Source organism: Dendrobates tinctorius, unplaced genomic scaffold (genome assembly GCF_039654945.1).
Source record: "Dendrobates tinctorius isolate UK_male_01 unplaced genomic scaffold, ASM3965494v1 ptg000063l, whole genome shotgun sequence".
NCBI classification, from domain to species: domain Eukaryota; kingdom Metazoa; phylum Chordata; class Amphibia; order Anura; family Dendrobatidae; genus Dendrobates; species Dendrobates tinctorius.
Genome location: NW_027361731.1, coordinates 16,026,368 through 16,050,738, shown reverse-complemented (window position 1 = coordinate 16,050,738; position 24,371 = coordinate 16,026,368). Strand labels below are relative to the sequence as shown.

At 45.3% G+C, this 24,371-nt stretch overlaps 2 protein-coding genes across 2 annotated transcripts in view; both read left to right on the top strand.

The window, feature by feature from the left end:
* Positions 1-24,371, top strand: part of LOC141094243 (uncharacterized) — a 1,213,871-nt gene that overhangs the window by 798,031 nt on the left and 391,469 nt on the right. The window lies entirely within an intron of this gene.
* LOC141093939 (uncharacterized) overlaps positions 1-24,371 on the top strand; it is a 197,074-nt gene that overhangs the window by 78,141 nt on the left and 94,562 nt on the right. The window contains exon 12 of the mRNA XM_073579620.1: positions 23,959-24,100. Within this exon, the coding sequence (XP_073435721.1) occupies positions 23,959-24,100 (142 nt within the window). The remainder of the gene's footprint in view (positions 1-23,958; positions 24,101-24,371) is intronic.

Sequence of the window (24,371 nt, the reverse complement as noted above, 5' to 3'; positions counted from 1 at the left end):
GGAATTCAATGCCTGAGGAGGTGGTGATGGCGAACTCAGTCGAAGGGTTCAAGACAGGCCTGGATGTCTTCCTGGAGAGTAACAATATTGTATCTCACAGTTATTGTTAGGTTCTATAGAAGGACGTAGATCTGGGGATTTATTCTGACGGAATTTTATAGGCTGAACTGGATGGACTAATGGCTTTTTTCGGCCTTACTAACTACTGTATGTTACTATGTTACTATGACTGGAAGCATCTGGCTTTTGTTGCCTCCAGGGTAGAACTTCTGTGCTCCTTTTGCTTGGATGCAGAAGACACGTATCTTCACTTAGCGTGTGTTGCAATGCTTCATCCAATTGTTCTGGAGTAAGAGCTGTCTGAGTTGGAAGTATGGCAGATTGTTGTTTGGTAGCAGCTGGTGACATTGCTGCTCTGGGTGGCTCAGGTGCTTTACCCACCTCTGGTTTAGCTGATGGAGCTGTTGCTGTGGCTGTTGGGGCATTGGTGTTCTCTATTGCACCCTGGTGGTCAGCTGGAACTTTTAGTGGGACCTTTATTGGTATTGATGCCCCCTGGTGCTTCTGTGGGGCTGTCGGCTCTGCAGGAATCCTCCTGACATGTAACGCGTACCAGCCACGAGCTCCCAGGTGGCGCGCAAGGGACACACACTCCCCAGGGAACAGATCCCGCTCAGGATGACCCCTGATGAGATGCCCCTCCACATCCCACCGGTTCACAAACAGGTCGGGAGCTTTCTTGGAGTCCTTGATAAAGCTGAATCCCTGATCATTATCGATACTGAGGACCCTGCCCCATCCCATGGGTTTGCAGTCCTCCAGGCGCTCACCCTGAGCCCGCTTCTTTCCCCCGAGTTCCCGCTCTGCCATTGCCAGTTCCTGTTGTTGCCGCTCCCGTTCCTCCTGCTAGAACTTTAGAATTTGCCTGCGGCATAATTCTTCAGTGGAGATAGGGAACCCTTGTACATCCGCTCCCTGCTCCTCACTGGGTAATCCCAGCCTGCTGCATGCTGCTAAAGGGGACCGCGGTATGGGGACAGATTCCAGTATCCCTCCTCTGGGTGCTATTTTCCGGTCCCAAGCTATATCCATTGCCACCTGGACAGATTTTGGGGTCGGTGGCAACCCGATGGGGCATAACAGGGCATCCCATGTCCCTGGAGTGATGGCTGTACCTGTTTTATCAGGGCCGCGGTCATCCTCGTCAGACTCCTGTGACGGGGAGACTGGTGCAGCAGCGGGTACCAGTGATGATGGTACCGGGGAACTGCAGGTGGGTACCGATGGTGAGGGTACCTGGGGATTAACTGTGGGTACCGGTGGTGAGGGTACCAAGATGGCGGACTCCTCCTGGGCAGCCTGTCTTCTCTGCACAAACAGAGCCTGTCGCTGCTGCAGACTTCTTCTCAGCTCCTCAATCTCCTTCTCCATCTGCGCCAGGTTGAGGTCTGTTGAGAGGCTGGAGCCTGATTCCACAGAGTCAGGAGACGATGGTATCTCTCCACCACGCTCCACAAGCCTCCTGCCGTTCTCCATGATGGCCTAATGGTACTGTGTCTTCTTCCTGGCTCCCTTTCCCGCCGCAGAGCTTCTCTCCACCCCCCCCCCCGGGGAGGTGTCTTTTTCCTTTGCCACCATTCCAGGCCAGGATCCGGACCCCTCTGGATGTCGGCCATGGCGCAGTTGCATAGAAGTACAGGCATGGGATGTCCATATTGTTTTGCGCTCTTTTTTTGGTGACGCCAACAATGGCACACCTCATGGGACCGCCATAGCCGCCATCTATACAGTTAAAATCACAGCCCAATTCACAATCCAAAAAACTTGTTCCTTTGCACATTTAGCTTTTTCATTTCTAAAATCAATCAAATCTTTGGCACACCAGACCCGGTGGCATCGGGCTTCGTTATTCTGTTTGTGACGCCAAGTTGGAGCACCCCCAGGGCAGTGGGCTCACTCTGTACCGGGGAGGTATCTTAAAGGAATGTGTCGTGGTGGCAGCAACCCGGTCCGGGGCCCTGGGTGTCCATGTAGAATAAGAGGAATAAAGTTTGTGTATGAGTTTGTGATGCCACATGTGGTATCTGGTCAGAAGGGGACCAGCGCTGCAGTGCAGATCCTCTGGGGCAGATGGTGTGATGCAGCAGAGGTGTAATAGCTCTCCAATAGTAATAATAATAATAATAAATTTTATTTCTATAGCGCTGACATATTCCGCAGCACTTTACATTTCAGAGGGAGGGGACTTGTACAGACAATAGACATTACAGCATAACAATAATCACATAGATTATAACAGATACCAAGAGGAATGAGGGCCCTGCTCGCAAGCTTACAATCTATGAGGAAAAAAGGGGAGACACGAAGGGTGGGATGTAACAGTTGCCCTGATTGTATGGACCAGCCATAATGTTAAGTGTGTAATAGTACGGATGCAGAGGGCTAATGGATGCATAAAGCATGTTGGAACATGATGCGGGGAACCTGGTTATGGTAAAAAACTTTTGGCTGTGCCACATAGGGATAGATTAGGTTAAGGTGTTGAGGCGGTAGGCCAGTCTGAATAAATGAGTTTTCAGGGCATGCTTAAAATTGTGGGGATTGGGGACTAATCGTATTGACCTGGGAAGTGCATTCCAAAGAATTGGCGCAGCACGTGTATAGTCTTGAAGACGGAAGTGGGAGGTTCTGATTATTTAGGATGGTCACCTCAGGTCATCAGCAGAACGGAGGGCGCAGGTAGGATGGTATACTGAAACAAGGGAGGAGATGTAGGGTGGTGCTGAGCAATGAAGAGCTTTGTGGGTGAGGGTAATACGTTTGTACTGGATTCTGGAGAGGATGGGTAGCCAGTGTAATGACTGGCACAAGGTAGAGGCATCGGTGTAACGATTGGCGAGGAATATGATCCTGGCAGCTGCATTCAAGACAGATTGGAGGGGGGAGAGTTTGGTAAGAGGGAGACCGATTAGAAGGGAGGTACAATAGTCGAGACGAGAATGAATAAGAGAAACAGTCAGAGTTTTTGCAGAGTCAAAAGTAAGAAAAGTTCAAATTCTAGAAATGTTTTTGAGGTGCAGATAACAAGAGCGAGCCAGTGATCGGATGTGGGGGACAAAGGAAAGCTCAGAGTCAAGTATGATCCCAAGACAGCGGGCATGTTGCTGGGGAGTAATAGTAGAACCACACACGGAAATGGCAATGTCAGGTATAGGTACATTAGTAGAGGGAGGAAACACAAGGAGTTCAGTCTTTGACAGGTTCAGTTTCAGATATAGTGAGGACATGATGTTAGACACAGCGTTTAGACAATTGCCGGTGTTTTCTAGAAAGGCTGGCGTGATGTCAGGAGAAGAAGCATATAATTGGGTGTCGTCAGCATAGAGATGGTACTGGAAACCAGATCTACTGATTGTTTGACCAATAGGGGCATTATACAAAGAGAAGAGGAGGGGGCCTAGGACTAATCATTGAGGAACCCCAACAGTAAAGGGAAGATGAGAGGAGGAGCCAGCAAAAGATACAGTAAAGGAGCGGTCAGAAAGAGAGGAGGAGAACCAGGAGAGAACGGTGTCCTTGAGGCCAATGGAACGGAGCATAGTGAGGAGGAGCTGATGATCCACAGTGTCGAATGCTGCAGAGAGATCCAAGAGAATTAGCATGGAGTAATGACCATTTGATTTAGCTGTTAGTAGATCATTAGAGACTTTAGTGAGGGCAGTTTCAGTAGAATGTAAAGAGCGGAAACCGGATTGGAGAGGGTCTAGAAGATAGTTTTCTGAGAGATAGCGGATAAGATGGGAGTGGACCAGACGTTCCAGGAGTTTAGAGATGAAGGGAAGATTAGAAACAGGTCTATAGTTAGCGGCACAGTTTTGGTCGAGGGATGGTTTTTTAAGTAGTGGATGTATGATGGCATGCTTAAATGAGGAGGGAACGATACCAGAAGAGAGAGAGATGTTAAATATTTTAGTTAGGTGAGGGGTGACAGCAGGGGAAAGGGGCTGGAGTAGATGTGACGGAAATGGGTCACTGGTGCAAGTGGTTGGGCGGGAAGATGCAAGGAGCCTGCTTACTTCTTCTTCTGTGGCTGGTTCAAAGTCAGAGAGTGAGCTAGATGCAGTGGGGGAGGGAGGACAGTGCATGGTATGAGGTGATTGGGAGATAATTTCCTGTCGGATCTGGTCAATTTTTTCTTTGACGTAATTGGCCAGATCGTCAGCTCGAAGCTCCGTGGTAGGGGCCTGTACTCTTGGGTTGAGTAAAGAATGAAAAGTGTCAAAGAGACGTTTAGGGTTAATGGACAGTGAAGTGATGAGGGTGTTGAAATTTGTTTGTTTTGAGAGGTGAAGGGCAGTGTTGTATGTTCGAAGCATAAACTTTGTAAGGACTTGGCCTGCATATCCGTTTCTCTGAAATCCTTGCCTTATGTCTGTCGCTCAGTTTCTGCTTTGCCCTTTGTTTAGTTCATTTTTGCCCTCATCCAAGATGGAGTCACGAGCCTCAACGGGGGCCATCTTATTTCCTGTGTTGAGCTCTCTTTTTCCTGTCTGCTCTGTATATAAGGATGCTCTGTATGATTACTCATTGCTTGAGTATACTGACAAAGGTATTTATGATTCCAGGAACTGGATGACCGCACACTGGAGATCATTACAGAGAATCGCCACACACAGGATATACAGGAACTCTAAAGAAGAAAAAGAATATCTTCATAAAACAAGTAAGATTATATAAAACTGATGTGCAGCACTGAGGTGAAACTCACAGTAGCTAAGCTGAACCGTGAAAATTATCAGTTATGGAAATTCAAAGTAGAGATGTTATCTAAAGACGATTTATGTGAAGTAATTACAGATAGACCTGATGAAGATAATCAGAAATGGGATAGAAAGAATAGAAAAGCGAGAGCCACCATTAGCTTATTAGTGGATGATGCTCAATTAATACACGTAAGGAATGAGGATACAGCGAAAGGAATGTGGGACGCATTAAGAAAATTACATGAAAGATCCAGTTTAAATCACAAGATATTTCTATTAAGAAAGCTTTACAGTATGAGATTGAGTGCAAATGACAACATGGAGAAGCACATATGCTCAATGATGGAAGTAATATCACAGATAAGGTCTATTGGTGAAGACATTAAAGAAAGTCATGTAGCAACAATATTATTGTGCAGTTTACCAGATCCATATTCAGCCTTAAATACACTAGAGTCAAGACCTGGAAAAGACATCACATTAGAATTTGTGAAGACGAGACTCATAGATGAATATCAGAGAAGAAAAGAACAAACAAATGATTCTTCTACTGAAAAGGACAGTGGAAACGCTCTTAAAGCTACAGAATTTAGAAAACCCTATAATAAAGAAACAAGAGAATGTTTCAGATGTAAGAAAAAAGGTCATTTAAAGAGAGACTGTACCATATGGAAAGCAGAACAACAAAACTTACAACATAAAGAGCATACACAAAGTGAAAAACACAATTTCTGATTCATGTGAGAATAATTGGAATGGCACATTTAAATTAACAGACAAGAAATCATCACTTGGTTGGTTTATTGATTCAGGAGCAACAAGTCATATGACAAGTGACAAGAATTTCTTCACTGATCTTGATTTTGATAAGAAAGAAGCCATTTATCTTGCAGATGGGAGCAAAATAACCACAGAAGGTATAGGACAAGGTATGCTAAACTGTTCAAACAAGTTCGGACAAGATTCAAAGATACTTGTACAGGATGTGTTGTATGTTCCAAAATTGGAAGGCGGATTGTTATCTGTGAAGCGTTTAACAGCCAATAGACTCACTGTAAAATTCAAAGACAATGAGTGTGCAATTCTAGCAGAAAACAAGGTGATAACCAATGTCAAGGCAGATGAACAATTATATCATCTAGACACACCAAAGGAACAGATGAAGGCATGTACACATGATCACAAGAACTGTATTCACCTGTGGCATAGATGTCTAGGACACAGACACCCTGACAGTATAAGGGAGCTACAAAGAAAAGAATTGACAAAAGACCTAAAGATATCAGATTGATCAATTACCGTGAGATGTGAATATTGTATAAAATCTAAAGCCACAAGAATATCTATTCCAAAAGAAAGTGAGATGAAAAGCAAAAGACCACTTGATTTGGTGCATACTGACGTATGTGGACCCATGAAAGTGACTACATCAGGAGGAAATAGATACATGGTGACTTTCATAGGTGACAACCCAAGATACACAGTCACACACTTAATTAAGAACAAAAGTGAAGTTTTTGATAAACTTGTAGACTACATAACAAGGTCGAGTAACAAATTTCAAAGGAAGCCAATTGTCATCAGAAGTGATAATGGAGGTGAATTTACAGGTCAAAAAATAGAAAACTACTTAAGACAAAATGGTATAGAACACCAGAAAACTGTTCCGTACACACCTGAACAAAATGGAGTAGCAGAAAGGAAAAACAGAACTCTGACAGAAATGATGAGATGTATGCTGACAGATTCCAAACTACCAGAGAAATATTGGGGTGAGGCAGCAATGACAGCTACATATCTACAGAACAGACTTTTTTCCAGAAAACTGAAGAAAACTCCATATGAACGGTGGCAAGGTATGAAACCAAGTGTCAATCATTTAAAAGTTTTTGGATGTAAAGTTTTTATATTCATTCCAACAGAAAAACGTTCCAAACTTCAAAACAGATCCATGGAGGGAATATTTGTTGGATATGGTGAAAATTGCAAGGGATACAGAATCCTAGATCCCAAAACAGACAGAGTCACGGTGAGTAACAGTGTGACATTCATTGAGGATCTAAATGAAGACACTATGATTTCAATTGACACAGAAAATGAGAAAAACAGCAGTGACCTAGCTGAAGAGGTATCTGATGAGAAAGTAGCTGAAATTGATGAAGAACAGAATACTGAAAATGAAGAAATACAGCTACAAACAGACACAGAACCGAGACGTTCAATGAGAGAGAACAAAGGTAAACCACCAAACGTCTCTCATACAAAACAAGCACAAGTAAAATTTATGAACCTACCTGTTGGGAAGAGGTTAAAAAATAACTATTCTCGTATATTTAGTTATTCAGGACTTGTTACCAGATGTGATTCTCTAAAGGAAATTTCACAAAGTTTCTTCTAAAAAAATGTAGTGGTTTATTTGGATTGCCCATCAAAAAAGATTATTACAGAAAAACATAAAAATAGGTGAAATAGTTATAAAGAGATTGTCCATTTGTTCATAGCAAAGCTTGTTCCACTTCTTTCCTTGAATTCTGAATGGAAAAGACCTCTGTCTCTGTGTCGTAAGCTTCTCTTGAAGTCACACGTGGTGATTAAGTTACATACCAGCTGTTCATACAACGTAGTGTCCGAGTAAGAAGTCCCCTCGAGAGTGAAGAAGAGCCCCCCACCTGTTATATACGTCTCTCAGAGCACGTGGTCTCTATATATGGGGGTTGACATTTACCATGAGCTAAACTTACAGAAATAATATATGTAGTGTCAGCGAAAGGCAATGCGTTCAGAACAGAACTGAGTGTAATAAGAATATAAATCCATAATATTTAACAGAAGACATATCTAAACTCCCTAAAGAAGAAGCTAATAAATGGATAGAAGCAACCGAAACAGAAATGAAATCCATGCATGACTCAAATACATGGACACAGACAGATTTACCAGAAGGAAGAAAAGCCATAGGATGTAAATGGCTTTTTAAAGTAAAATACCAAACAGATGGCACACCTGAAAGATATCGAGCATTTGCTCCTGTTGTCAAACATACTGCAATAAGAACTTTATGTGAGGTACTCCTGGGGTGGACCCGCTAGACCGTGGCAACGAACCTCCCGGGGGCGAGCTGACCAGGTGGACCACCCCCTATACAGGGAGTATTTGGGGCAAGCCCGCGGGTAACTATTACCACGGCAGCTGGTACCCAGGGGATGTATCAACAGACAGACAGGTAGATCCGAGTTGGGGACACAGGACTGACGGGTCCGGCTTGGAGACACAGGACAGGTGGGCACGGCTTGGAGACACAGGACAGACGGGCACGGCTTGGAGACACAGGACAGACGGGCACGGCTTGGAGACACAGGACAGACGGGCACGGCTTGGAGACACAGGACAGACGGGCACGGCTTGGAGACACCGGACAGGCGGGAACAGGGCTGGACGGGACACGACCACGGACCTCCCGAGCCTAGGAGAGAGGATAATGGAAGAGGCGAATGAGCAACGGACGGACAGGACGCAGGGGCGTACATAGAGAGCGGCCAGAATCACTAAGGAAGCGCAGTGATAATCAGGCACCGCCAGCAGGAAGAGGCGGCCTGATATAGGGGAAGTAGGAGGCCTTCCGGGTCGTGACCTCCTAGTGGAGGAGAGGGAGGCACGCGTCCTCAGGAGGAGGAGGAGGCGCGCGTGTGCCCGGGCATAGTGTGTGCGCGCGCCCGCCGAGGAGGAGGGGCGGGAGCGCGCACCCGGCGCGGTCCAGAAGACCGGACGGAGGCGATCGCCGGACGGAGGAGAGGAGCCGGGAGAGACCGCGGAGAAGCCCGCGGCAGCCGGCGCCGAGGCAAGGAGGCCACCGGCGAGCGGGTAAGCTGCGGCCGGGGGGAGGCAAAGGGAGGAGTGCGCCGCAGCCGCCGCGTGACACTTTACTTACAGTTGTAGCAATGAAACAGATGGAACTAATATATCTGTTGTGAGCTCATTTTCGGGTTTGCCTCTGGCTTCTGGTGAGGGTTATGGAGCTGGCTGTGCTGACAGAGGAGTAGTGAGTTCTCTATCTGGACTCCCTCTGTTGGTGAAGGGAGGTAATGAAGCTGATCTAAATGGCAGAGACCGGCCACCTGAGGAGGAGGACTGCGATTGGACATCAGGAGTTTCTGATTGGATTTAAGGCAGCCGACTCCCTAGTTTCTTGATGGTGATTTTTCCTGACTCTGGCTCCTGGTTTACAGTTTGGTTCCTGCCCTCCTAAAGCTAAGTTTTCTCTGCTATTGTTGATATGAGTTTTTGTCTGGTTTGCTTGGTTTTTGTGTTCAGCCGGCCCTGGATGGGACTGGGCTGAATCCCCATTTTGTCTCTGATCAGTTGATCTCTTTTGCTCTTCAGAATATACCTGAGTGCTGATATAGTGATTTGAAGTCTAGCGACTTCAGGGCCTTTTTCTATCAGACGTGTTGGACATTCTTTTTGGCAGGGTTTTTTGCGTGATTGCAGACAGCAGCTTTTCTTTCCTGTCCTTTCTAGTTAGTGAGGGCCCCATCGTTTGCTCAGCCTATCTTTCTACCTGTGTCTGTGTTTTCATCTTGTTTCACCGACAATACATGGGGGCTCTCTATTGCTTTGGGGTCTGCTCTGGGGCAGTTTAGATTTTACCTTTCTTTCTTTAGGCTTATTTAGTTCTCCGGCCATGACGAGGCATCTAGGATCACCGTAGGCACGATCCACGGCTACTGCTAGTTGTTGTGGATAGGATCAGGGGTCTGCAATCCGCTAGTTACCAACCTCTCCGGTTTTCTGGGCTTAGCTTGCTTTTTGTTTTTTCCTCCTCGGTGACTCATTCATAACAGAATCACCAGCCATACCGCAGATTATAGGGTACTCAAAAGCAGGAGAGAATTGTAAGAAAAAAAAAGAAAAAAAAGTGTCAGAATTTTTTTATATGTATATTTTCTCCTCTTTTTCTCTGGGGCCGTAGGAGGATTCTTTTTTTTCTTGTTCTCCTTCATGGAGATTAAGCAATTGTCTGATCGTGCGGAGCAGGTCGCTGCTGAAGTGCGTGGAATTTCCGCCTATCTCACTCATTCACATGCTGTTGAACCAAGGATCCCTGCTCCTGATGTGTTCTCTGGGGATCGGTCTAAATTTTTGAATTTTAAGAATAATTGTAAATTATTTCTTGCCTTGAAGCCTAACTCATCGGGGAGCTCTGCGCAGCAGGTTAAAATTGTCATCTCCTTGCTGCGCGGCGATCCCCAGGATTGGGCGTTTTCTTTGACACCTGAAGATCCTGTTTTGACTACTGTGGATACATTTTTTCAAGCCTTGGGGTTGTTATATGAAGAACCTAATGCTATTGATCAAGCTGAGAGAGCCCTATTGGCATTGAACCATGGTCAGGATCCTGCAGAGTTATACTGTCAGAAATTCCAAAAGTGGGCGGTCCTTACTACATGGAATGGATTGGCAGCTCTCTTTCGGAAGGGTTTGTCTGAGACTTTAAAAGATACTATGGTGGGATTTCCTGTTCCCTCTGGTCTTGATGATTCTATGTCATTAGCCATTCAAGTTGATCAGCGTTTACGTGAACGCAAGACTACACGGGAGGCGCTGCCACATTTTGAACAAATGTCTGAACCTATGCAATGTGATGGAGTTTTGTCTAGGGCGCAATGTCAGGAGTTTAGAAGGCGTAATAAGCTGTGTTTTTTCTGTGGAGATGCCTCTCATGTTATTTCTGTCTGCCCTAAACGAGAGAAACGTTTTGCACACACATTTGCTGTGGGTGGTGTACAACCTAAGTTTCTTTTGGCAATTACTCTGATCTGCTCCTTATCCACATTTTCCGTGAAGGCTATTGTGGATTCAGGAGTGGCCTTGAATCTAATGGACTTGGATTTTGCTAAACGTTGTGGTTTTCCTATGACACCTCTGCGGACGCCTATTCCTTTGAGGGGTATTGATGCTACTCCTTTGGCGAAGAATAAACCTCAGTTTTGGACCCAGGTGATAATGCGGGTCGCCCCAGACCACCAAGAAAATTGCAGATTTTTGGTGTTGCATAATTTACATGATACCATTGTTCTGGGTTTTCCCTGGTTGCAAATCCATAATCCGGTTTTGGATTGGAAATCTGTGTCTGTGGTGAGTTGGGGTTGTCGGTGGGCTCTTGGTGACACTCCTGTTTTCTCCACCTGTCCCCAGTCGCATGATGTTCCTGACTATTTGGCTGATTTTTGTTATGTATTTAGTGAGAGCAAGTCTGCGTCTTTGCCTCCTCATAGGAGTTATGACTGTGCAATTGAGTTGAGACCTTGGTGTAAATTTCCCAAGGATCGACTTTTCAATTTATCTGTACCCGAACACGAGGCTATGCGATCTTATATTAAGGAATCGCTGGAGAAGGGTCATATTAGACCATCCTCTTCGCCCTTAGGTGCCGTTTTTTTTTTCGTGGCCAAGAAGAATGGTTCATTAAGGCCTTTTATTGACTATCGTTCCCTCAACAAAATTACGGTTAAATTTCAGTATCCGTTACCCCTGATTTCTGATTTATTCTCCAGAGTTAAAGGTGCTTGCTGTTTACTAAGCTTGACCTCAGGGGGGCGTATAATCTTATTCGCATCAAGCATGGGGATGAAACGGCGTTTAATACTCCAGAGGGACATTTTGAGTACCTGGTGATGCCTTTTGGGCTCACTAATGCCCCTTCTGTCTTCCAATCCTTCATGAATGATATTTTCCGGGACTTTGTGGATAAGTTTTTGATCATCTATCTAGATGATATTTTGATCTTTTCCAGGGATTGGGATTCTCATGTGGAACATGTTCGGACTGTGTTCCGGATTTTGAGGGAGAATTCCTTGTATGTTAAGGGATCGAAGTGCCTTTTTGGTGTACAGAGGATTTCATTTTTGGGATTTATTTTGTCACCGTCAACTATTGAAATGGACCCGGCCAAGGTACAGGCCATTTATGATTGGGTTCAACCCACTTCTTTGAAGGCTCTCCAGAAGTTTTTGGGTTTTGCTAATTTTTATCGTAAATTTATAGCTAATTTTTCTGGTATTGCTAAACCACTGACTGATTTAACTAAAAAGGTGCTGATGTGCTGAATTGGTCTTCAGAGGCTGTTTTGGCCTTTCAGGAGCTGAAGCGGAGGTTCACTTCTGCTCCGGTTTTGCGGCAACCTGATGTCTCACTTCCTTTTCAGGTGGAGGTAGACGCTTTAGAGATTGGTGCAGGAGCTGTTTTGTCCCAAAAAGATCCGGTGACATCTAAAATGAATCCCTGTGCCTTCTTTTCCCGAAAGTTCTCCCCATCTGAACGCAACTATGATGTGGGGAATCAGGAATTGTTAGCCATGAAATGGGCATTTGAGGAGTGGCGACATTGGTTGGAGGGAGCTAGACATCAAGTTGTGGTCCTCACTGACCACAAGAATTTGATTTACCTTGAGTCGGCCAAACGCTTGAATCCTAGACAGGCTAGGTGGGCCTTGTTTTTTACGCGTTTTGATTTTGTGGTCTCCTTTCTTCCAGGCACTAAGAATGTTAAGGCAGACGCCCTTTCTAGGAGTTTCTTTGCTGATTCTCCTATTGTGACCAAGCCTACTACCATCCTAGGTGAGGGGGTAGTTCTTTCTGCCATCTCGCCCGATTTGAGACGTGCTCTGGAAGAATTCCAGGAGGACAAACCTGAGCGTTGTCCTATGGGAAAATTGTATGTTCCTGGCCAGTGGAGGAAGAGAGTGATGTCTGAAGTCCATTGCTCCGCATTGGCTGGTCATCCAGGTATTTTTGGTACCAGAGATTTGGTGAGTCGGTCTTTTTGGTGGCCCGCCTTATCTCATGATGTCAGGAATTTTGTGCAGTCCTGTGGGACTTGTTCCCGGTCTAAACCCTGTTCTCAATCTAGTGGGTTGTTGATGCCCTTGCCGGTGCCTAAGAGGCCATGGACCCATATTTAAATGGATTTTATTTCTGATCTTCCTGTCTCTCAGAGAATGACTGTTATCTGGGTGATTTGTGATAGATTCTCTAAGATGGTCCATCTTGTACCACTTCCAAAGTTGCCATCTTCCTCAGAGTTGGTACCCTTGTTTTTACAACAGGTGGTTCGGTTGCATGGGATTCCTGAGAACATTATATCGGACAGAGGAGTTCAGTTGTTTCCAGATTCTGGAAAGCCTTTTGTTCCAAGCTGGGAATTCAGTTGTCCTTCTCCCCTGCATTTCACCCTCAGACCAATGGGTAGACGGAGAGAACAAACCAGACCTTGGAGTCGTATTTGAGATGTTTTATATCTGCTGATCAGGATGATTGGGTTTCATTTTTGCCCTTGGCCGAATTCGCTTTAAATAATAGAGCTAGTTCTGCCACCTTGATGTTGCCCTTTTTCTGTAACTTTGGGTTTCATCCTCGATTTTCTTCAGGGCAAGTGGAAGCTTCAGCCTGCCCAGGTGTTGACACTGTGGTGGAGAGAATGCAGCAGATTTGGGACCAAGTAGTTGATAAGTTGTCTCTCTCCCAGGAAAAGGCCCAGCGGCCTTTTTCTAACCGGCATAGGACCATTGGTCCCCGGTTTAAAGTGGGTGATATGGTTTGGTTGTCATCAAAGAATATCTCTATGAAGGTGGCTTCTCCAAAGTTCAAGCCAAGATTTATTGGACCTTACAAGATTTTGGAGATTTTTAATCCGGTTTCTTTTCGATTGGCTCTTCCTGTTACGTTTAAGATCCATAACGTGTTTCATAAGTCACTATTGAAGAGATATGTTGAGCCAGTAGTTCCTATGGCTGCACCTCCTGACCCTGTATTGGTTGAAGGTAATGTGGTATATGAGGTAGAGAAAATACTGGATTCTCGTCTGGCTAGAGGGAGACTCCAGTATTTGGTCAAGTGGAAGGGTTATGGCCAGGAGGACAATTCTTGGGTCTCTGCCTCTGATATTCATGCCGATAGATTGGTTCATGCTTTTCATCGGGCCCATCCTGATATGCCCGGTGGCGTGGATGAGGGTTCGGTGACCCCTCCTCAAGGGGAGGTACTGTTGTGAGCTCATTTTCGGGTTTGCCTCTGGCTTCTGGTGAGGGTTATGGAGCTGGCTGTGCTGACAGAGGAGTAGTGAGTTCTCTATCTGGACTCCCTCTGTTGGTGAAGGGAGGTAATGAAGCTGATCTAAATGGCAGAGACCGGCCACCTGAGGAGGAGGACTGCGATTGGACATCAGGAGTTTCTGATTGGATTTAAGGCAGCCGACTCCCTAGTTTCTTGCTGGTGATTTTTCCTGACTCTGGCTCCTGGTTTCCAGTTTGGTTCCTGCCTTCCTAAAGCTAAGTTTTCTCTGCTATTGTTCTTATGAGTTTTTGTCTTTTTTACTTGGTTTTTGTGTTCAGCCGGCCCTGGCTGGGACTGGGCTGAATCCCCATTTTGTCTCTGATCAGTTGATCTCTTTTGCTCTGTCTTCAGAATATACCTGAGTGCTGATATAGTGATTTGAAGTCTAGCGACTTCAGGGCCTTTTTCTATCAGACATGTTGGACATTCTTTTTGGGAGGGTTTTTTGCGTGATTGCAGACAGCAGCTTTTCTTTCCTGTCCTTTCTAGTTAGCGAGGGCCCCATCGTTTGCTCAGCCTATATTTCTACCTGTGTCTGTATTTTCATCTTGTTTCACCGACAATACATGTTGGGGGCTGTCTATTGCTTTGGGGTCAGCTCTGGGGCAGTTTAGATTTTACCTTTCTTTCTTTAGGCTTATTTAGTTCTCCGGCCATGACAAGGCGTCTAGGATCACCGTAGGCACCCTCCACGGCTACTGCTAGTTGTTGTGGATAGGATCAGGGGTCTGCAATCCGCTAGTTACCAACCTCTCCGGTTTTCAGGGCTTAGCTTGCTTTTTGTTTTTTCCTCCTTGGTGACTCATTCATAACACATCTGGTTATAAAGACAGCATTTTTGAATGGAGATTTAACAGAAGACATTTACATGGAACAACCTCCGGGATTCAAAGATGAAAGAAACCCAAACAAAGTTCGCAAACTACAGAAAAGTACATAGGGTTTAAAGCAAGCAGCTAAAGCATGGAATGACAAAATCACGGAAGTGCTTACAAATGAAAAATTTCAAAGAAGCAAAGCTGATCCATGCTGGTACACAAAAAGGCTGATGAATAGATGGATTTATGTACTCCTATATGTAGACGACATTTTGATTTGTAATGACCAAGAACCCTTGATTCTAAAAATCCTGAAGCAACATTTTGAAATCAAAGACTTGGGAAATGTGAAACAGTACCTAGGAATACAGGTAGAAAGAGAAGAAGACGGAAATTTCCTACTGAATCAAAATCACATTATTCAAGACATAACAGAAAAATTTGGATTGAAGGATACAAAAACATTAAAGCCTCCAATGGAAACTAATTATCTTAAAGAGATGAATAGTGAGAAAAATATGCTACCAAATAATGAAGAGTACAGAACAGTAATAGGAAAGTTACTGTATCTAGCGACTGTTACAAGACCAGATATCGCAGCAGCAGTTGGAATCCTGAGTAGAAAGGTGTCAAAACCAAATAAAGCTGACTGGAATGCTGTGAAGAGAGTAATACATTATTTGAAAGGAACTAGCAACGTTAAGCTGCAACTACCCACAAGTGATAATTGCATTTTAACAGAATATGTTGATGCAGATTGGGCTGGAGATCCAACTGACAGAAGATCCACCAGAGGACATATTTTTTTCCTCTCAGGTGGACCAATAAGTTGGACAAGTAAGAAACAGTCAATTGTGACACTGTCTTCAAAAGAAGCAGAGTATGTTGCCGCAGCACATGCAAGTCAAGAAGTTCTGTGGTTAAGACAGTTGTTGACAGACTTAGGACAACCACAGTTGGAAACGACAAAATTGAAAGAGGACAATCAAGGATGTCTTGTTCTTGCTCAGATGGAAAGAGTCAATCCAAGAACCAACATATTTGTCATGATCCAGGTTGGATATGACAGGTTTTGAATAAGTAACCTTTTTTTTCCTTTGAGCTGGTTGCTTAGAGTTGGTTTTGCCCCCGGTGGCCATTAGGGTTATTATTCAGTGGTGTCTTTTGTTCTAGTTTGCCCCCGGTGGTGGTGAGCATTATTGCACGGGAATCTCTAACAGGTGTGAGACTCTGGCTCCTAACTATAAAGGTGTGTCAGGTGGTCTCACTCACTGTTGGTGATATTGGTGTTTTCCAACCATCCTTGGTGAAGGAATGAGCTAGAGAGAGTTCCTGGCAGCTCAGTCAGAATCCTAGAGTGGCAGCTATGGTGTCAGCGAGGAGTTCTGGCAAAGCTTGGAGGAGTGGCAGCTTTGGTGTCAGCGAGAAGTTCTTGTAAAGCATGGTGGAGTGGCAGCTATGGTGTCAGCGAGGAGTTCTTGCAAAGCTTGGTGGAGTGGCAGCTATGGTGAAAGCTGCACTCAGATGCTGGACTCTGTTGCTGGAAGAGAGCTGCACTCAGATGCTGGACTCTGCTGCTTTAAAGCTGCACTCAGATGCGGGACTCTGTTGCTGGAAAGCTGCACTCAGGTGTTGGATCCGGTTGGAGGAAAAGATGCACTCAGGTGTCGGACTCTGTTGCTTGGAGCATTAGCAACAGAGCAAAGCTAAGTGGTGTTTCCCTGTTTATCACTTTCCTCAATGTGTGTTTTAGTGCAGCGGTGGGATTAGTTTCTGCACCGTCGACTTCACTAGTAAGGGATTGATTCAGGGCGAGCTAGGGATTTCAGGTGTTATGAGTTCATTTTCCCCTTCACCATTGAGGTCTGATGAACTCCCTCTTCTGGTGAAGGAAGATAGTGAGGCTGATTACCAAGCACCTGAGCTGGGAGAGGATGACTGGGCGACGGGGATCTCTGACTGGATATAAGGCAGCCGACGCCCTTCTGCCTCGCTGGTGATTTCTCTGTGGAATTCTAGGAGACCAGTCTGATTCCTGCTCCTCAAAAGCTAAGTTTTCTGCTTTGCCTTTTTGCATTTGTGTTTTGGTTTTAGTTTGCCTTGCTTTTCTGGATTCTGCCATTCCCTGCTGGGGTGAGCTGAATTCCTTTTTTGTCGGTTTGCTCTGTCTTCAGAAAATACCTGAGCACTGACATAGTCTTTTTGAAGCCTAGCATCTTTAGGGCCTTTTTCCCTGTCAGTCTGTTGGCTCTTATTTTGATAGGGTTTTTCGCGGATTGCAGACAGCAGCTTTCCTATCCTGTCCTATCTAGTTAGCTTGGGCCCCATCATTTGCTCAGTCTATCTTTCTATCTGTGTTAGTGTTTTTTCTTCTTGCTTCACCGTCATTATATGTTGGGGGCTGCCTATTGCTTTGGGGTCTGCTCTGGGGCAGTTTAGATTTCCCTTTCTGTTTTTAGGCTAGGCAGTTCTCTGGCTGTGATCGAAGGGGTCTAGGGCATCGTAGAAACCCCCCACGGCTACTGCTAGTTGTTGTTGATAGGTTCAGGGGTCTGCAATCCGATAGCTGCCAACTTCTCTGGTTTTCTGGACTTAGCTAGCATTTCTGTTTTTTCCTCCTTCGGTGACTCATTCATAACAGAATTACCAGTCATACCGCAGATCCTAGGGTACTCAATAGCAGGAAAGAATTGTAAAAAAAAAAAAAAAAAAGTGTGTATATTTTTTCCTCTATATCTCTGAGGCCGCAGGGGGAATTTTTTTTCTCTCAATGGAGATAAATCAATTGTCTGATCGTGTGGAGCAGCTCGCTGCGGAAGTGCGGGTAATTTCCGCCTACCTTGCTCATTCACATGCTGATGAACCAAAGATCCCTACTCCTGATGTGTTTTTTGGGGATCGGTCTAAATTTTTGAATTTCAAAAATAATTGTAAATTAGTTTTTGCCTTGAAGCCTAACTCGTCAGGGAGCTCCGCGCAGCAGGTTAAAATTGTCATCTCTTTGCTGCGTGGCGATCACCAGGATTGGGCGTTTTCTTTGAAACCTGATGATCCTTGTCTGACTAATGTGAATGCATTTTTTCAAGCCTTGGGGTTGTTGTATGACGAGCCTAATGCTATTGATCAGGCTGAAAAGACCCTGTTGGCATTGAGCCACGGTCGAGATTCTGCAGAATTGTACTGTCAAAAATTCCGAAAGTGGGCGCTCCTTACTGCCTGGAATGATAGTGCCTTGGCAGCTCTCTTTCGGAAGGGTTTGTCAGAAGCCGTAAAAGATACTATGGTGGGATTTCCTGTTCCCTCTGGTCTGGACGATTCTATGTCATTAGTCATTCAGGTTGATCGGCGTTTACGTGAACGCAGGACTGCATGAGAGGTGTTGCCACCTGTTGAACAAGTGTCTGAACCTATGCAATGTGATAGAGTTTTGTCCAGGGAGCAACGTCAGGAGTTTAGAAAGCGTAATAAGCTGTGTTTTTTTTGTGGAGATGCCTCGCATATTATTTCTGTCTGTCCTAAACGAGAGAAACGTTTTGCACACACGTTTTCTGTGGGTGGTGTTCAACCTAAGTTTCTTCTGGCAATTACTCTGATCTGCTCCCTGTCCACATTTTCCGTCAAGGCTTTTGTGGATTCGGGAGCAGCCCTGAACCTAATGGACTTGGATTTTGCTAAACGTTGTGGATTTCCTATGACAGCTCTGCGGACGCCTATCCCTTTGAGGGGGATTGATGCTACTCCTTTGGCGAAAAATAAACCTCAGTTTTGGACCCAGGTGGTAATGCGGGTCGCCCCAAACCATCAAGAAAATTGCAGATTTTTGGTGTTGCATAATTTGCCTGATACCATTGTTCTGGGGTTTCCCTGGTTGCAAATTCATTATCCAGTTTTCGACAGGAAATCTGTGCCTGTGGTGAGTTGGGGTTGTCGGTGTGCCCTTAGTGAGGCTCCGTTTTTTTCCACCTCTCCTCAGTCGCATGATGTTCCTGACTATTTGGCGGACTTTTATGATGTATTTAGTGAGAATGAGTCTGCGTCTTTGCCTCCTCATAGGAGTTATGACTGTGCAATTGAACTGAGCCCGGGGTGTAAATTTCCCAAGGGTCGGCTCTTCAATTTATCTGTACCCGAGCACGAGGCTATGCGATCCTATATTAAGGAGGCGTTGGAGAAGGGTCATATTAGACCATCCTCTTCATCATTAGGTTCTGGGTTTTTTTTCGTGGCCAAAAAGGATGGATCATTAAGACCTTGTATTGACTATCATGCCCTCAACAAAATTACTATTAAATATCAGTATCCGTTATCCCTGATTTCGGATCTATTCTCCAGAGTTAAAGGTGCTTGCTGGTTTACCAAGCTTGACCTCAGGGGGGCGTATAATCTTTTCCGCAATAAGCATGGGGATGAATCGAAGACGGCGTTTAATACTCCAGAGGGACATTTTGAGTACCTGGTGATGCCTTTTGGGCTCACTAATGCCCCTTCTGTCTTCCAGTGCTTCATGAACGACATTTTCCGAGACTTTGTGGATAAATTTTTGATTATCTATCTGGATGATATTTTGATCTTCTCCAAGGATTGGGATTCTCATGTGGAACATGTTCGGACGGTGTTCCGGATCTTGAGGGAGAATTCCCTGTATGTCAAAGGATTGAAATGCCTTTTTGGGGTACAGAGGATTTCATTTTTGAGATTTATTTTGTCTCCGTCAACTATTGAAATGGATCCGGCCAAGGTACAGGCCATTTATGATTGGGTTCAACCCACTTCTTTGAAGGCCCTTCACAAGTTTTTGGGTTTTGCTAATTTTTATCGGAAATTTATAGCAAAATTTTCTAGTATTGCCAAGCCATTGACTGATCTGACTAAGAAGGGTGCTGATGTGTTGAATTGGTCTCCGGAGGCTGTTTCTTCCTTTCAGGAGCTGAAGCGAAGATTCACTTCTGCCCTGGTTTTGCAGCAACCTGATGTCTCACTCCCATTCCAGGTAGAGGTGGACGCTTCTGAGATTGGTGCAGGAGCTGTTTTGTCCCAAAAGGATCCTGTAACATCTAAAATGAATCCCTGTGCTTTCTTTTCCCAAAAGTTCTCCCCATCTGAACGTAAATATGATGTGGGGAATCGGGAACTGTTGGCCATGAAATGGGCATTTGAGGAGTGGAGACATTGGTTGGAGTGAGCTAAACATCAAGTCGTGGTCCTCACTGACCACAAGAATTTGATTTACCTGCAGTCGGCCAAACGCTTGAACCCTAGACAGGCTAGATGGGCCTTGTTTTTTACACGTTTTGATTTTGTGGTCTCTTTTCTTCCTGGCACTAAGAATGTCAAGGCTGACGCTCTCTCTAGGAGCGTCTTTGCTGATTCTCCTGTGGTGACCAAGCCTGCTACCATCTTAGGCGAAGGGGTAGTTCTTTCTGCCATCTCGCCCGATTTGAGACGTGCTCTGGAAGAGTTCCAGGAGGACAAACCTGAGCGTTGTCCCAGTGGAAAGTTGTATGTTCCTGACCAGTGGAGGAAGAGAGTGATGTCTGAAGTTCATTGCTCTGCATTGGCTGGTCATCCAGGTATTTTTGGTACTAGAGATCAGGTGAGTCAGTCTTTTTGGTGGCCCGCCTTGTCTCGTGATGTCAGGAATTTTGTGCAGTACTGTGGGACTTGCTCCCGGTCTAAACCTTGTTCTCGCTCTAGTGGGTTGTTGATGCCTTTGCCGGTCCCCAGGAGGCCATGGACCCATATTTCAATGGATTTCATCTCTGATATGCCTGTCTCTCAGAGAATGACTGTTATTTGGGTGATTTGTGATAGGTTCTCTAAGATGGTTCATCTTGTACCACTCCCTAAGTTGCCATCTTCTTCTCAGTTGGTGCCCCTGTTTTTGCAACAGGTGGTTCGCTTGCACGGAATTCCTGAGAACATTGTATCTGACAGAGGAGTTCAGTTTGTGTCTAGATTTTGGAGGCCGTTCTGTTCCAAGCTGGGAATTCAGTTGTCCTTCTCCTCTGCGTTTCACCCTCAGACCAATGGGCAGACGGAGAGAACAAACCAGACCTTGGAGTCGTATTTGAGATGTTTTATTTCCGCTGATCAGGATGATTGGGTTTCATTTTTGCCCTTGGCAGAATTTGCTTTAAATAATAGTGCTAGTTCTGCCACTTTGATGTCACCTTTTTTTTTGCAACTTTGGGTTTCATCCTCGATTTTCTTCAGGGCAGGTGGAGCCTTCTGCCTGCCCAGGTGTTGACACTGTGGTGGAGAGAATGCACCAGATCTGGGACCAAGTGGTGGATAAGTTATCTCTCTCCCAGGAAAAGGCCCAGCGGTTTTCCAACCGACATAGGACCGTTGGTCCCCAGTTTAAGGTGGGTGATATGGTTTGGTTATCATCAAAAAATATCGCTATGAAGGTAGCTTCTCCTAAGTTTAAGCCTAGATTTATTGGGCCTTACAAGATTTTGGAGATCATTAATCCGGTCACTTTTCGTTTGGCTCTTCCTGTCACATTTAAAATCCATAATGTGTTTCATAAGTCCTTATTGAAGAGGTTTGTTGAACCAGTAGTTCCTGGGGTGGCACCTCCGGACCCTGTATTGGTTGAAGGTAACATGGAATATGAGGTAGAGAAGATACTGGATTCCCGTCTGGCTAGACGGAGACTCCAGTATTTGGTTAAGTGGAAGGGTTATGGTCAGGAGGATAATTCCTGGGTCTCTGCCTCTGATATTCATGCCAAAAGATTGGTGCGTGCCTTTCATCGGGCTCACCCTGATCGCCCTGGTGGCGTGGATGAGGGTTCGGAGACCCCTCCTCAAGGAGGAGGTACTGTTATGAGTTCATTTTCCCCTTCACCATTGAGGTCTGATGAACTCCCTCTTCTGGTGAAGGAAGGTAGTGAGGCTGATTACCAAGCACCTGAACTGGGAGAGGATGACTGGGCGACGGGGATCTCTGACTGGATATAAGGCAGCCGACGCCCTTCTGCCTCGCTGGTGATTTCTCTGTGGAATTCTAGGAGACCAGTCTGATTCCTGCTCCTCAAAAGCTAAGTTTTCTGCTTTGCCTTTTTGCATTTGTGTTTTGGTTTTAGTTTGCCTTGCTTTTCTGGATTCTGCCATTCCCTGCTGGGGTGAGCTGAATTCCTTTTTTGTCGGTTTGCTCTGTCTTCAGAAAATACCTGAGTACTGACATAGTCTTTTTGAAGCCTAGCATCTTCAGGGCCTTTTTTCCTGTCAGTCTGTTGGCTCTTATTTTGATAGGGTTTTTCGTAGATTGCAGACAGCAGCTTTCCTATCCTGTCCTATCTAGTTAGCTTGGGCCCCATCATTTGCTCAGTCTATCTTTCTATCTGTGTTAGTGTTTTTTCTTCTTGCTTCACCGTCATTATATGTTGGGGGCTGCCTATTGCTTTGGGGTCTGCTCTGTGGCAGTTTAGATTTCCCTTTCTGTCTTTAGGCTAGGCAGTTCTCTGGCTGTGATCGAGGGGTCTAGGGCATCGTAGGAATCCCCCACGGCTACTGCTAGTTGTTGTTGATAGGTTCAGGGGTCTGCAATCCGATAGCTGCCAACTTCTCTGGTTTTCTGGACTTAGCTAGCATTTCTGTTTTTTCCTCCTTCGGTGACTCATTCATAACATTCAGGTATCCTGATCAGCTCCTGGTGCGGAACCGGCCTAGGGATCGTTAGGAGTGTAGAGACACTTACTCAGGGGAGTGCAGGAGGTCTCCACTTCCCCGTTGTTCCCTATCGCAGGGCCACCATTGTAATTGTTTTCCTGGTTTTCCCCTTTATTCTGAAATTCGCCTTGCTGGAGGCGGTGTATCCAGACATACGTGTACTACTGAAATTCGCCTGCTGGAGGCGGTGAATCCTTCTGCACGTTCCATTATTTAAATTCACCCAGCTGGAGGCGGTGTATCCAGGGTCACGCGTATCATATAAATTCACCCTGCTGGAGGCGGTGTGTCCAGTCCCACGTGACCATGACAATATTGATGTGAAGTATCATTTCTTGAGAGATCATCAGGAACAAGGAGTCTTGAAGTTAGAATATTGTCCTACTGAAGAAATGACAGCAGACATCTTCACAAAGGCGTTGAATGCTGATAAACACAAGATACTAATAAAAAAGTTGGGTTTAACTGAATAAGTCCTTACTGTTGAGAAAGGGTGTTGGTATATGCAACAGAAATGGACTTATTGTTTACATAAAGGAGGACTTTACACTAGCCTGACAGCAGATGGCGATAGTATGAAGTTATATGTTTGCTGTCTTGTGGGGAGGGAAGCTCTCTTGTTGTTTTTACTTTTACATTTGCTTTTGAGTGTATTATATGCCAGCAGCACGGGCTGTGTGCTGCTGTATTCTCTTATCTCATGTTTACCCATATGAAGGAAATACTGTTTACTGAAGATAACTTGCTCAGTGAAGTTCTCCTGTGTACCAGTGATCATTATCAGAAGATACACTCTGCTACAGATGCGAGAGACTCCTGCGAGTTTCTTGCATCACACTCCCAAGTATGACCCCGCCCTAATTCGGAGACTGGTTGTAGCAGTCCGGGTATATGGGGTACACTGATATCACACATTCAGAGACACAGGTCTCGGATACTGATTCAGGAACTGGCCATTCACAGGACGTGGACAAGGTTCAGGCACTGGCCTCACTAGGACCAAGGACAAGGTTCAGGAACTGTCCACACAGTGACCAGGGACTAAGGGCTCAGGACATTGGCCGCATCAGTACCAGAGGAACTCACAATTTCACTCAGAGACCCCCTCACTTACTAATAATTCACTGTAGTGCTTGACATCGCCCAATTGGGGAGGGTGCCTTTAAAACAAGATGCCTCCCAGCTATTGGTTGGGATCCATCTTGCAGGTGTACTCTTAAACTAAATGCCTCCCAGCTGTTGTCTGGAGGCATTTTACTATGTGGAAAAGCTGCCCCCTTAAGAACAGGGGAGCGCGCACTGAGAGGTGCGGTGCGCAGACACAGGCCAGGAAGCAGGGAACACGCTGAGGACCACTCTGCGTGACTGGGGCAGTGAATGTGCCCGCGTCTCTGCATGGAGGGAGAGGAAACCGGTGTCCCTGCATGGAAGAAAAGGGAAGACCATGAAGAGGCGCCTGTAATGGTGTTACAATTTGAACTTTACATATCTGGTTATTGCTCTCAGCTAGCAACACCAACCCAGTAATTTGTTGGGGTTTTTCCATAGTATTTTGTATGATTTTACATAATCTCACCTTCTTTCCATTCAGGTTCCTGATAAATATTATCTTTCGCATTGACATCTACAACACAATCTGCCTTGACCCTTCAAGGATGGATATGGACAGAGACAAGATGGCGGAGAGGATACTACACCTCACCCTAGAGATCCTCTTCCGGATTACTGGAGAGGTGAGAGATTCTGATGACGTCACATTACATTGTAATGCAGGAGTCTGGATGCAACGAGCAGAGATCACGAGGCGGAAACAGCCAGGGGATGATATAATGCTATTTATATACAGCAGTAACTTTTAATCAATTAGTGTTAGTATCTATGCAATCTTACAGTAGAGGGAATAACAACAGGATTAGAATAAACAAGAAAGTCTTTTACTATTTAATGCTTGTGTCCTTTTCACAAAGGTGGTGCGCCCAGTCTTGGGAGTCACCACGTGAGTTC